The sequence below is a fragment of the Ursus americanus genome, chromosome 13 (genome assembly GCF_024610735.1).
Source record: "Ursus americanus isolate L20-20 chromosome 13, mUrsAme1.1.p, whole genome shotgun sequence".
NCBI lineage: Eukaryota > Metazoa > Chordata > Mammalia > Carnivora > Ursidae > Ursus > Ursus americanus.
In genome coordinates, this window is record NC_142139.1 from 38,668,579 (window position 1) to 38,682,278 (window position 13,700).

The 13,700-nt window shown below is 43.8% G+C and overlaps 1 protein-coding gene across 9 annotated transcripts in view; it reads left to right on the forward strand.

The window, feature by feature from the left end:
- The first annotated feature begins 6,305 nt into the window (after positions 1–6,305).
- DCLK2 (doublecortin like kinase 2) overlaps positions 6,306–13,700 on the forward strand; it is a 142,590-nt gene continuing 135,195 nt past the window's right edge. For 3 of the 9 annotated variants that reach the window (XR_006779870.2, XR_006779869.2, XM_045798858.2), the window contains exon 1: positions 6,308–7,335. Coding sequence is in view for 6 of the 9 variants with exons in the window: in XM_045798858.2 (XP_045654814.1) it covers positions 6,915–7,335 (421 nt within the window). In the remaining 3 variants the exon portion in view is untranslated. Of the gene's footprint in view, positions 7,336–13,700 lie in introns of all 9 variants that reach the window. The other 6 variants (XM_045798854.2, XM_045798855.2, XM_045798856.2 and 3 more) reach the window with 4 other exon arrangements.

Here is a 13,700-nt window from a genome sequence, read left to right on the forward strand (position 1 = left end):
GTGCACGCACTCAGGAGGTGGGGGAGGCAGGGAGAGGGAGAAGCAGACTCCCCGCTGAGCAAGCAGGGAGCCTGATGTGGGGCTTGATCCCAGGACCCTGAGAGGCTCCATCCCAGGACCCTGAGATGATGACCTGAGCCAAAGGCAGATGCTTTACTGACTGAGGCACCCAGGCGCCCCTTACCTGATCTTTTATATAAACAATAAAACATGGTCAATATCAGTAATTTCAAATAGGACTCTGGGAAGTACCAAGGAAAAGCTATGTCTTTGATCCTAAATACATAGCCAAATGAGTATAGATTTATTAAAGGGGACTGAACAAGTATGCATAATATCGGTATTAACATATGTAAAATAAATATATTGTTTTTACACTTGAATATTTCAAATATGAGATACAGAACATTTGTCCTAAAATAACCAGCTACTTTGCATTATAAACCTACTTGTAGGTATAAAAATCATTAATTTTTAATTATAACTTCCTAAAGGGACAGACTTCTTTATGATTAATGAATTTTGAAAGCTTGAGATGAACATTTACTAGAGTTAGCATACCCTGGAGTCAATTTCTGTCTCTGCTGTTTAATCTTTCTCATTTCCTCATCTATAATCTGCTTCTTTAACTAGGTCATAACTACTGATTAATCATCACAAAAGCTTTATTACCCTTTAAGTACTCACGACCATCATTATTTTAATCTCACATACAGAATGACCTGAACACAGTTTGTCACCTTCACTATTTGTATAAACATGGAATGTGCTACTGAGAAGAGGAAGCCACTAAAATCATGATCAATTTTAAGATAATTCTTTTTGAATTTGAAATGGAGCAAAAGGGCTAGATTCAAAGAGTAAATTTCATATTGGGTTTGGGAAATTTAGAAACAAAGTGAGAGTGGTACTTTTCCATGGTCTTTCACTTTTGATATTATTACACAATTGTTGAAAATCACTGTCTGTGCCTCGACTCCCTTCTATGGAAAGTAGGGACCTTTTAGGGACAGTACTACCTGCCTAGATTTGCTTCTTAGGAAGTTTTCAGAGAACAAAGTTCAAATTTCTAAGAAGAAAGTTGCTATATAATTTGAATGTTTTTGTTATTTTCATCTTAATAATTATTGCAGCTGAACTAGTGAATGACAAAATAACCGAGTATAATTTTGAATGGAAGGAATTTACATAAAAAGTGAGAGTCTTTGTCCCAGACACTTTGTGGAAGTGAAATGTACCCATAGGGAGGACTATTCAACCACAGTTTCTCACAGAAAAAAAAAAAGAAAGGATTTGTGTGCTATATACGTTTAAAGCATGCACATTTGAATTTTTCTTCAGTTCACCTGATATTTCCATAAAAAGTTCAAGTTGGGGGTGCCTGGATGACAGACACACTTGGTTAAGGGTCAGACTCCTGGTTTTAGCTCAGGGTGTGATCTTGAAGCAGGAGAACTAGGGTCTGGTCTCCCGGAGTCGAAGAATGAATCTCACAGACAAAGGAGAGTGAGTAAAGTGATACAAGTTTATTAAGTGATGATACAGATAAAGCTCTCAGGAGTGAGAGGGGTCCCAACAGGGTTGCCAACAAGGACCTCCACAGACAGTTGTTTATTTAGGACTGACCAGGGAACTTGTGCCCTTACCATTCTTGCGGTATCTTGGCTTGAGTAAAGACTGGTGATAACATCTTTAATGGCTTACTTCTTTTTCTGGTCTGGTAATTCTTTGTTGGTCACAGGTGATTATCATAAAAAAGACACCCATCCCACATGCCTAGGGCGGGGTGCTCCGGGTTTGTTCCCTTATCTCTGGTTTCCTTACACATCAGCATTTTGGGGATTTCCGTGAGCCTGATCACATAGCCCCTTTATCTATCTCTCCCTACCTAGCCCCGCTTGTCCCTCACTCAATCTCCAGGTCCTGAGACTGCGCCCCACTTTGGACTCCATGCTCAGCAGGGAGTCTGCTTGAGACTCTCTCTCTCCCTCTGCCCCTCCTCCACACCCCACGGGCCCATGCCTGTGCGCGTCTGCTCCCTCTCAAATAAATAAATAAGCTTTAAAAAAGATTAAACTTGGAATTTTTGAAAGACTTAACCAATAAGCTAAGTTTGACTTTTCCGAACCTGAAAAAATAGCTTTAATCATTCCCTCGCACTTGCAAAGAAGTCATTCACATATTTGTAAAGTACTGTAAGAATCATGATTGAGAAGGGCAGCAAAGCTGCCAAGGTGAAACAACAAATAAGAGAACATTTTGTCTGAATTTTTTTTTCTAGTCTAGGTTCAGGGTATGCAGTAAGGGGAGAAAGTCCCTTTCTGACCCACTTTGCTTTATGCCCTTTCCCATTAAAGTAGGACAAAAATCGCCAGAATTTACAGACATTAAAGATTATGAAATAAAAAATATTGCTCAGTTTCAAAAACTCAAGTCCATAGTCACCAGGCCCTTTCACTGAAAATAGTTGTTTCATCATTTTTGCTTCTGGGAGAAATGTTTGGCACTAGTGAACAGGAATGAAAACATGAGACAGCAGAAAGTCTCAGCGCAGTGCAGTCTAAAAGGTTCATAAGCATCTTTTCCGTAATAAATAATGGAGCTGGAAAACTGCCTCTAAGAGCAGAAGTTTCTGGCCAGAAGTGAAGACTAGCCAATGCATTGGAAAAGTAAAGTAGCCTGAAGCAAAATCAGCAGATGTTCAAGGCAAGTTTTCTTATGTAAAGCTCCACAAAGAAGTATGTAATGAAATCTCATTTAAACAAATAACGCGAAATAAAAATCTGCACTGTATTTCTTAGTCCAGGTGGAGGTAGGGGGGCAGGGGCAGGGGTGGGGAAGGGAGTTACCATTTGGCTTAGAGGCAGCTCCCAAAATTCTGAAATTGTGATCTAAGGAGAAGTGTAGAGAACAAAAAACAATTAGCTTCCCTTCATGCTTAGTGGAGTTTTTCTGCCCCAAATGGTTTTTAAAAGACCCCCTCCAGGGTATCATCAAGAAAATGTTCATGTTCACTGGATACTTCGTGATTTAAAATTATTACACATCAAGAGCAGAAAGGGGTCCTTTGTAATCATACAAAAATGGAGAAGTGTTGGATTGAAATTCTTAGGTTCTCTGTAGCATAGAAATGAAGCCATTTTTAAAGTACTCAGCACAAAAGTTTTTATTCAGACAAGTGTTAGATTATGAGGGGTGAGGAAAGGGTATGGAGAACCTACCACCAACAGAGAGAAAAGGTCAAGGCTGCCTTCCAAGTGGTGAAGAGGCAGGGCCAGCCCCTCCTAATGAAGCACTTTTAAATCAGGACCTGGCAGACAGAATTGGTAGACCTCACAACCACCACAGAGAATGAGACCATCTCTGTAATGACTAATGATTAGCAAATCAGATAGTGTTTCTTTGTTAGAAAAAAGGGCTATCTCAACAAGGGAAATACCAGTTGAAATACCCGATTTTGCAAATTCTGCAATGGCTTAAAAGGAGAGAATTTGCTTTGGTTCTACTAAAAAGTAACCCAAATTAAGTGAGGACTATCTAGAAACCCCAATTTTGATTGCCTTAGGGTTGTAATGCCAAAACTAATTTTTTCCCACCACCATAAATATTCAAATTTTGGCAAACTGAATCTTCATATATGCCATATATATTATGTAAATATCTTATGAAAAGTGATCACATCTTAATTCTTATTTGATTGTTAGGAATAAAATTCTTTGAACAAGTTAATGCAAGAGCAGAAGCAAAATAATTTTAACTAAATAACAGCTTTGAAATTCTTTCTCTTCTGCCCTCACCCTTGTTGAGAAACAGGAATCTTTGTTTAATTTAGGGATATAATGTTAGGGAATAATGTGAAAATATTGGCATATTACATAATTGTCTTCACTATTTAAGAAAGGCCGAATCTTTTACCAGAAATCTTTGAGAAAATGTGTCCTAAAGCTTGAGTGATTGAAGCCTGCATGACCAGCCTGCGAGATGACCCCAAGGAACCCTGACTGCTGGTAGTCATACCCTTGCATCCCCCACTGAACAGGGCTGAGCTGTGTATCTTACAGGATAGTATGGGAATGATATAAATGATGAGGGAACAAAAGGCAAGCTAAGGACAAAGCAGAAACTGACACCCTGCACCCCCCCCCCCCCACCATGGGATGCACGTGACATTCCTCAGGCACTCCTGGCTGTCCTAAAGGAAAAAGAAATAGTTAACCTATAGAGACCACAATCCTGCAAGACTTGAGTCTCCTCAGTTTACAAAGGTTTTAGCAGTCTACGAGAACAAAGCAGTTCTATCAATAACCTAGCTTCCCGAAGGGAATGTAAATACAATTAAATGTCCTTATAATCTGCAGCCTCCAGGAAGTTCCCAACTATCTTCATGTTAATGCCTTACTAGGGGGGTAAACAACCTTAACTTGACAATAGCAAGGCCTCTGGTATCCTGTGAGTCTTCTTTAACATATGAAAGTACTTTCTCAACCCTCCCTGTTTCCTTACCTCCCCCAACCCCATAGTATATAATCAGCCACCCCTCACAACCCAGGGCAGCAGCTCTTTCTGCCCATGGGTCCTGTCCCGTGCTTTAAACCACCATTTTGCACCAAAGATGTCTCAAGAATTCTTTCTTGGTCCTTGGCTCTGGACTCTACCCCACTGAACTTCACCTATATTCCAAAACCTTATCAAGGTCATGGTCTAGGGTTGTTAGATGGAGCCCTGTCCCAGGCTCATGCTTGGCAGGGAGTCTGCTTGGGGTTCTCTCCCCCTCCCCCTGCTTGTGTGCTCTCTCTTGCTCTAAAATAAATAGATAAATCTTAAAAAAGAAAGAAAGAAAAAAAAAAAAAGAAAGGGAGAAAGGGAGTAAGAAAGAAAAAATACTTTTGGAGAAGCCTATCTCCAGAAATTCTTATTTAATTGGTTTGGGTTGAGGTCTATCATGGTCATGGACCTAAGAGTATTTTCAAATTTTTCCCCTTGAAAACTACACTGTAACCTCAGATCAGCTGACTTCCTGGCCTGCTCCAAGCCTGGTTCTAGAAGTGTGCTATGTCTGGGTGTGTCCCTGAGGCTGCCCTGGGACTACGACTGTGCACCGAACAGGAATCTTCTGGAGCATTGCCGTGCAAGAGCAACTTCACAGCTGCTGAAGAACTGCATATACTTCTGCCTTTTCTTATTCATGCTTTTCCAGGACTCAATTCATTCCAAGAAAAGTGTCCATGCCTTCCTACCTTCCAGGTCGATTTGGATTTGTTGCCTAGGGCCACTCAAAGAACCAGGTGCTGAATAAATAAGGTTTCAGGATAGCTTACCCACCTGTTAGAGTAGGACCAAACATCTTTTAGCTTCATCTTTCCCTAATGGCAAAATGGAAGTAACGAATGTTTCTCACAAGCCTTTAGGAAATATGTTTTTACTGTTGACCAAACACAAGTAAATTAAGATTTCCAGTATGATGGGTGCTTACAGTTGTTAGACCTACTACTTTAAGAAGCTCAAATTGACACCATTGAATACCACTTGAGTGTGAGTGGGGGAGGGGAGGTATTTGTTTCCTTTACTAATGAATCCCCAGTGATGGAAACAATGCCTGGCACATGGCGAGCTCTTAATAAGTAATTGTTGATTAAATAAATCCCTCAAAACCCAATAACTTCTGATCGTTTATTCATTCAAAGTTACTCAACATCCCATGTTAGCAAATCTGCTATGGAAACTGTTTTATCAAAGGATTTTAAAATAAAGCTTCAAATTTTCTTTTAAAAAATAAATTCTGTGGCCAAATCCAATATCATGTTTCGAATTTCTGCCCTAGTTTGGCCTCGGTTCCTCCTTTGGAGGCTAGTTAGGGATGTGATCTCTGCCCTTGAATCTCCTTCCTTTGTAGTTTTTTTGGCCTGCGCATTTACGTTTCCCAGGCAGAGGAGCGCGTGCCGCGGCTGCGCCCATTAGCGCGCGGCGCGGGTTTGTAGCTGTCAGGCGGGCGGGGCTGCCTAGGACCCAGGAGGAGTCGATCCTCTCGCGCCGCAGAGCCTCCGCGCTGACCCGTGCGGCCCCCTTCTCTTCGCGCACCCCCTCCCTCCCGCGCTTTGGCAGCCCTTGGGGGGCAGGAACCCCCTCCACCAGCCCCGCCAGCGGGCCGGGCGGGCCGCGGAGTCGGGCGCGGATGCCCGCGGGTGGGCCGGGCCGGCCGGCAGCCAGGGAGGCGGGCTGCATTATTTCCCGCTAGGGCCGGGCTCTGTGGGAGGAAGGGTCTCCCGCACTGCCCTCTCAGCCCGAGCCCGCCCGCGCCGCCACTAGGGCAGGGCCTGCGGGCGAGTCAGGCGGAGGCGCCGCATCCCCGGCCTCCGGCAGGGCTCGTGGGCGGGCCGGGGCCGGGCGCGACGCCCCTGCGGGCCCGCGGCGCCTCTCCCACGCTCCCAGCTCCTCCCCCTCCTCTTCCTTCCTTCCCCTCAGCCTCCCGGGAGCCGCCGGCGGACGCGAGCTGCGGCGGGCGCCCGAGCTTTGTGTGCGCCCGCGGGCCCGGGGCGAACCTCGGGCGGCCCAACTTTGCGGCTCCTGGCCGGCTCCCAGGAGGGAGTTGTGAGGCGTGGCCGGGTGGAGAAGGCGCCGGGGGGTTGGTGCGTGGGGCTCCCCGGCAGGCGGGAGGGACCGAGCGAGCCGTGCTGGACAATGAGCTGGGCAGCTCGACGCTGCGGCCACTTTTAGGGGGGGCGCGGGCCATTCGGCTCCTTGGCGGCTCAGCTGCCCCACCTGCGAGGAGAGGGCGGGATGCCAGAGCCAGGTGTCCCGGAGCCCTAAGGCCCCTCGCGGTCAGACGTCCCTGAACTGATTCTCGCATTGACACTAGGCTACCCGAAGGCTTTGGCTGGGACGTTTTTTGTGGGGGAGCCTTCGGAGCAGCCGTGATGGCCAGCACCAGGAGTATTGAGCTGGAGCACTTTGAGGAACGGGACAAAAGGCCGCGACCCGGGTCGCGGCGAGGGGCGCCCAGCTCCTCGGGAGGCAGCAGCAGCTCGGGCCCCAAGGGGAACGGGCTCATCCCTAGCCCGGCGCACAGTGCCCACTGCAGCTTCTACCGCACGCGGACCCTGCAGGCTCTGAGCTCAGAGAAGAAGGCCAAGAAGGCGCGCTTCTACCGGAATGGGGACCGCTACTTCAAGGGCCTGGTGTTTGCCATCTCGAGCGACCGCTTCCGGTCCTTCGATGCGCTGCTCATGGAGCTCACCCGCTCCTTGTCGGACAACGTGAACCTGCCCCAGGGTGTCCGCACCATCTACACCATCGACGGCAGTCGGAAGGTCACCAGCCTAGATGAGCTGCTGGAAGGTAGGAGGAGAGGGCCCGGCGCGGCAGGTGCGGCCCAGCGCGACAGCAGGTGCAGTGGCCACAGGCTGGCGCGCGCCCGCTTGCGCTGCGCTGAGGGGAGTTTACCGGGTGTTTTCTAGGCGGCCATGGGAATTGTATGGTTCAGTCTGCTTTTCTGTAGGCTCTGTGTGTGTGTGTGGGGGTGCGCTCCCCCATATATTCTTTCCCAATAGATTCGTCTTTAAAAAAGAAAAAAAAAAAAATCCTGGCGGGTTTTGGTGACATCTCTTAAGATTGGTAAACTTGGGGTTTTTGTTTGGTTGGTTTTAGTGCAAACTGTTGGGAAAGGCGGCTCTCAGGTGAGGATCTGGGTAACCCTCTTGCTAATAAGCTTTCTGTTCAGCCCTCTGTGTGGACCTCGGTGCAGGCATCAGTGATGTTCCAGCATTCGGGACCCTGTTGTACCTCCTCTGCTAAGAAGTTGTGCTTGTGAAATGCTCTAGGTTGACTTTCAGCAGAAGTTACATGAGGTCAGGAGGCGTGATTCTAGACAGTGGTTCTCAATCTTGGCTGCACTCTGGATCACTGGGGACTTTAAAAAATTACGGGTGCCTGCACCGTACCCCCAGATATTCACATGTTTGGGGTGTGATCTGGGCAGTTGGAGCTTTAAAAGTTCCCCAGGTGATTCGATGTGGAGCCAAGATTGAAGATCCCTGTGCTAGAGGGTTTTCCTCATTTGGGTGGTAATGAGCTGAATCAAGGTCAGTCTCTCCTGCCTCCTCCCCTACTGAAAGTAGTTAGTTAGGATGAGAGAGGCTGTTGGAATGAGTAGTTGGGGCCTATTATAAATTAGTAATCCTAGAGTGTCAACCATGCTTCACTCAGAGGTACTGCTTGGCTGTATGTTGTGTCATCCTTGAATTCCTGCAATACTGTATTTATGCTTCTTCTCTTTCAGGGCGAAAAGGCATTACTAGTAGTTAAGAACTCATTTCCAGATCTAAACAGCACCTATAAAGATGAGACAGAACCCACATATATGCTGATTTCATGTTTAAAGACAGTTTGCTCTCATGCATCTTTCTTAATGCAAATGGCTCATTCCTTGTAGTCATAGCAATATTGGTGTGGCAGGGAAAGGAAACTGAACTTTGAGCCAACTATTTTTTCTTTTTTCTTTCTTTCTTTTTTTTTAAGATTTATTTGTTTTTTTGAGAGTGGGAGAGAGAGAGAGAGAGAGAGAGAGCGGGGAAAGAAGCAGAGGGAGAGAAATCCTCAAGCAGACTCCTTGCTGAGCCAGGAGCCCAGTGCAGGGCTTGATCCCAGGATCCTGAGATTATGACTCAAACCGAAACCAGGAGTTGAAAGCTCAACCAGCTGAGCCACCCAGGTGCCCCAAGCCAACAATTTTTCTTATATTATCTCGTCATATTCTTGTATTATGGAGAAGGCACTGTGCCCATTTTACAGGTGAGGAAATGAGCAACATGCCTTGTTACACAGTATCTGCAGTATATGCCCTTTCTTTGCCAGTTCACCTCTAATAAATCGATATACCGAGGCACCCTGAAAGTGGTTGAGTTTCCCCACTTAGTCATTGTTACCAGAGGTTTTCCCTGTCTTGGCTAGATGAGGACCCAGCCAAGATTAAGTTGTCTCTTCAGTCGGTGTGTGTGTATTCTCGACTTCACACATTCTATTGGTCACTTGTGTGTTTTGGTTTTAAAGGCTTCCTGAGGAGGTGATGACAGCCAGAGGACTATAAATAATATGATACATTGTTTAAAGGATTCTGTTGCCTTCTTTATCGTATTAAATACTTAAAAGCAACATTTGCCTAGATATTTCAAAACTGAGTAACATTTTCTGACTGACCCAAGCTAGATGAGCAGCCCTGTGGAAAAATCAAGGTGATGCCTATTGCTTAAGTACTCATTACTCTCATTCCCTTGGGATACTGTGCATAGTGTGGTCTGAAGAGGGACAAAAAATTTAATATCCTTCTCTCAAGTAATTTTAACAGTGTATTTGCTACATGAAATTAATGTACTCCAAAGATGAATATCATTATGGGGGGGTGGTCAAGATGACCATTATGCATATTAATTAATGGGAGCACATATTGTGCATTGAGTTTGTCATTGCCCAGGTGTTGCACGGTTCACTGAGTGTAAGTTCTCAAACTGTATAGTTTCAACTGTAAATTGAAAGGTGACAAATTTCCTTCCAGTTATTTATTCACTGATTTTTGGCGGATGGGGAACTGTAAGTATGTATAGAATCCTAATTATACTACCATATGATAAATAATGATATAACACAAATATTTGCACAACAGAAATGTTTCCCTAGTCTAGCCAATTGCCTGCTTGTTTCCAGCAGTATTTAATAAAAGTACTGCAAAAGAAGAAAATTTGTGCCCTTCTTTTGTCATAGTGACATTCTCTTTGACAATGGATCTTTGTCTAGGTCTTGAATTTCCTACAAAATGAGTGGAATACCCTGTTGCAAGGCAGTTTTCAAGAAAAGAAAGAGCCATCAATGCTTGATATCCATCATTTGAGGATTTAAATACTTTAAACTTTCAGTTAAAATTGTGTGCTCAAATGTTCTGATTTATCATGTAGAGCTAATCAGCTACCTGTAAACTTATTTGCATCAGTAAAAATGGGTACATTTTTAAAAGTGACTAGTTCATTTTAGTTCATTTTTAAAATTTTATTTTTTTTATTTTATAATTATTATTTTAGTAATCTCTACACCGTACACGTACAATGTGGGCCTCAAACTCATGACCCCGAGGTCAACAGTCGCATGGTCTTCCAGCTGAGCCAGCTAGGTGCCCCTGGCCATTTTAGCTCATTTTTAATAAAGATTTTCTGATAGTATTTTGGACATTATGTTCTCTCCTCTGCCTCTTCCATCCCATGAAATTTGTAGTTCAGGAGATACTGTTTTCCTAGAATGTTTTTAGTGAAGAATAAAAAGTGATGACTCAAGACAGCTGGGCGTGAACACTCACTCAGAGCCCCAATCCCATTGGACTCCGATGACAAAAGAAATCTGCATGGCCCAGATTTTTTCTTCTGCCTTTGACCTTGAAAGTCTCTGGAGACGAAAAACCGTGTTCAGGTGTTGGCTGCCACTCCTCCTGTACTTCGCTAATCCAGCAGGTCTCTTCAGCCTTTTGGTTTACCAAAAGGTAAACCCTTGCTGGATTAATTTCACCGAGTTGGTGCTCTGCGTCTCTGTAATACCGTTTATTCTTTAAAACTTGTTGGGGACCTTCTTTCAGAGGAGGACTGTGAGTCAGTACTGGGAAAATCAGTTTCAGCTGCCTGAAACCATGAGCCAGCCAAACTTAGAGCATCTTTGATTGGACAACTGAGGATGTTCAGATGATTTGTTCTTAAGTTCTCATGTCTGCGGCTAAGAGTCAGAATTCCTTAAGTGTTTGTTTAAGTTTATTTAATCTCTACACCCAATGTGGGGCTGGAACTCACTACCCTGAGATCAAGAGTCACATGGTCCTCAGCCTGAGCCAGCCAGGTACCCCTCTAGTCTTAGTTTTTGTTTCATGAGTGTTCTCCCCTTCTGAACATTTTGGCTATGTTTATAAAATTTTGATGTCCTGAAGAGACATGCCATGGATAGTAGAAACAATGCCTGATCAAGTCAGGATACCTGGGTTCTACTGACTGGATTTGAGAAAAAATTACTTCTGTTCTCTGGGTTTTACCTCTTTTCCTGTTAAATGAAAGTTTGGCACATTACTTCTCTAAGATCCTTTGTAGATTGAAAGTATATACCCTTCCCCTAAGTGGTTGGTTACTGAGTGTATGACGGCTTAGGCTGCCTTTCCCTACCCAGATCCCGTCTTCCAGAAAATTGACGAGGCTGTAAATGTCCTACCACCAAGCAGGGAGTGGGTGTAAGGCTCTGAGGAAGTATTTGCCAGGAGTCAAAAATATTAATAGCCACCTGCCTCTGCCTCTCATTCTGAAGTAAAATGTTGTTTTATGTTATTTTGATCTTTTACTCCCCAGTCAACAGCAAACATTGAATTTTTGGTATGTGATAGAATTTTGATTATTTTGATAACTGATATTCCATTATTCCATTAAATTAAGTTGAAAATTGGCTTGATTAATTTGAATTTAAGAAAAATAGGATCTAGAGGGATGAAGCACTTGAAGTTTCCAAGGTTCTCCTAGTAAGCCTAGTTTATTGGATCTGTTTGGTTAAATCAGTTTGTTTTTTGTTTTTTGTTTTTTAAATCTTATTTGAGAGAGAGCACGCACGTGAGAGGGAGAGAGAGAGAGTGTGTGTGTGCCTGTGCACAGAGGGAGAAGCAAACTCCCTGCTGAGCAGGGAGCCATACACAGGGCTCAATCCCAGGACCTTGAGACCAAGACCTGAGCCAAAGGCAGATGCTTCACCAGCTGAGCCACCCACACGCCCCTAGGTCAGCTTCTTTGAAGTTGTTAAACAAAAATATAGTTACTGAGAGAGTTTTAAGTAAAAATAAGTCTCAATAAGAACCCAAGTTATAGGGTAGGATTCCCCTCCCCCCCAAAAAAAGATAGATTTTTTATGGTAATAATAGAAACTGAGTTCTTCAAAACATGTTATGGTGAGGAAAGAAACATAAACCCCATGTGTGAAAAGATATTTGAAGTCAAATAGAAGTACACATAAAGTCAAAAGCAGTACACATTAAAGGCATTTATGATGATAGGATGCGGCAGTTCAACATTGAATCTTTGGTGGGCCAGCCTTCTCTGGTGGACTCCTAGGTTCTTCAGGACCCACTTCAGTATTGCCTCTGCGAAGTCTCTTCCAGACCTTCGGGATACTGGTCTCCGATAGCTGTTGATGGAGTCTATTTGTTGTTGTTCCAGGTACTGTTCCAGGGGACAGTTTCTTTCCTCAAGATGCTCACATTCTGGAGGGAGAGATCGTGAACATGAACACACACAAACATACACAAGGTGGTTCTAGCTCAGGTGCTGTGAATGAAGTGGTAGTGACGTGGATAGGATGATGAACAAGGCTTTCCAGAGGGACAGATTTTGGAGCCAGGGCCTGAGATCAAGATGGTAACTCTTCCCTTTGCTTACTCACAGCGCGTTTCCTTACCACTATTATAACCCTTACCTTTGTAATTAGGGGTACATCAGGTCTGTCTTTTGCACTAGACTGGGAGCGTGGTTAGGTCAGAGATCTCGGACTCACAATAAATTCATTGAATAAGTAGCCCAGAAAGTGATGTCACCTCTAAGTCTTTTGGTTATCAAGGGAAGTTTTATACGAATTAAGTTTGAATAGGGTTGTTCCTATATATTTGCGAAGAAAATGCATATTTTGAAAAATTGGATTTATATTTATTTATATTTATTTATTTTTTTATTTTTTTAAAGATTTTATTTATTTATGTGACAGAGAGACAGCCAGCAAGAGAGGGAACACAGCAGGGGGAGTGGGAGAGGAAGAAGCAGGCTCACAGCGGAGGAGCCCGATGTGGGACTCGATCCTGGCACGCCGGGATCACGCCCTGATCACGCCCTGAGCCAAAGGCAGACGCTTTAATGACTGCGCTACCCAGGCGCCCCAAAATTGAATTATATTTAGATACATCAAAAATGCTGTGCTAACTCATTGTGGAGAAAATGACTCTTCCATTATATCTGCTTTCTATAAATCTGATTGTTTTCTTCATCTCATTCCCTAAAACAGGGAAATATAGATGTGCTATAATATAGCTACATAAGAAGCCCTTTCTGGAGGTAATGGGAAGAGAAGTTTTCATGTGAAGAATAAAAAATTAAGGGTTGGGTGGAAGAAATGGAATATTTGGGCAAGCATTTATGAATTAGAATATGACACAGTGATACTCTTGTAGTTAAACGAAAAAAATCAGTATTTCATAAGGTTTTAGACTATGGAAATAGATAATTTATGGTCCTGTGATATAAAATAAAGAAAACTAGATTCCCTTGGGCAGTGGCTGTCAAACTGCTTTCTTCATTGCTGGGAAGGCCAGGGGGTTTGCTGTGGGTCTGTACGGCCTGGCTATGTCTCCTTCCTGTCATTCCCACCTGCCTATGCTCCCACCACTTCTGTTTTTATTTCTATTATCAGTAAAGTAAACCACCACTCTAAGGATTTGGGATTCTTAGCATTAGCACAGTTTTGAAATGTTTTATTTTTCACTTATTTTTTTCCTTTTTCAAGTTCATATTTAAATTCCAGTTAGCATACAGTGTAATATTTGTTCCGGGTATAAGATTTAGTGATTTGTCATCACTTCCATGTAACACCGGGTGCTCATCACAACAAATGCCCTCCTTAATCCCCATCACCCATTTAACCCTTCTCACCAC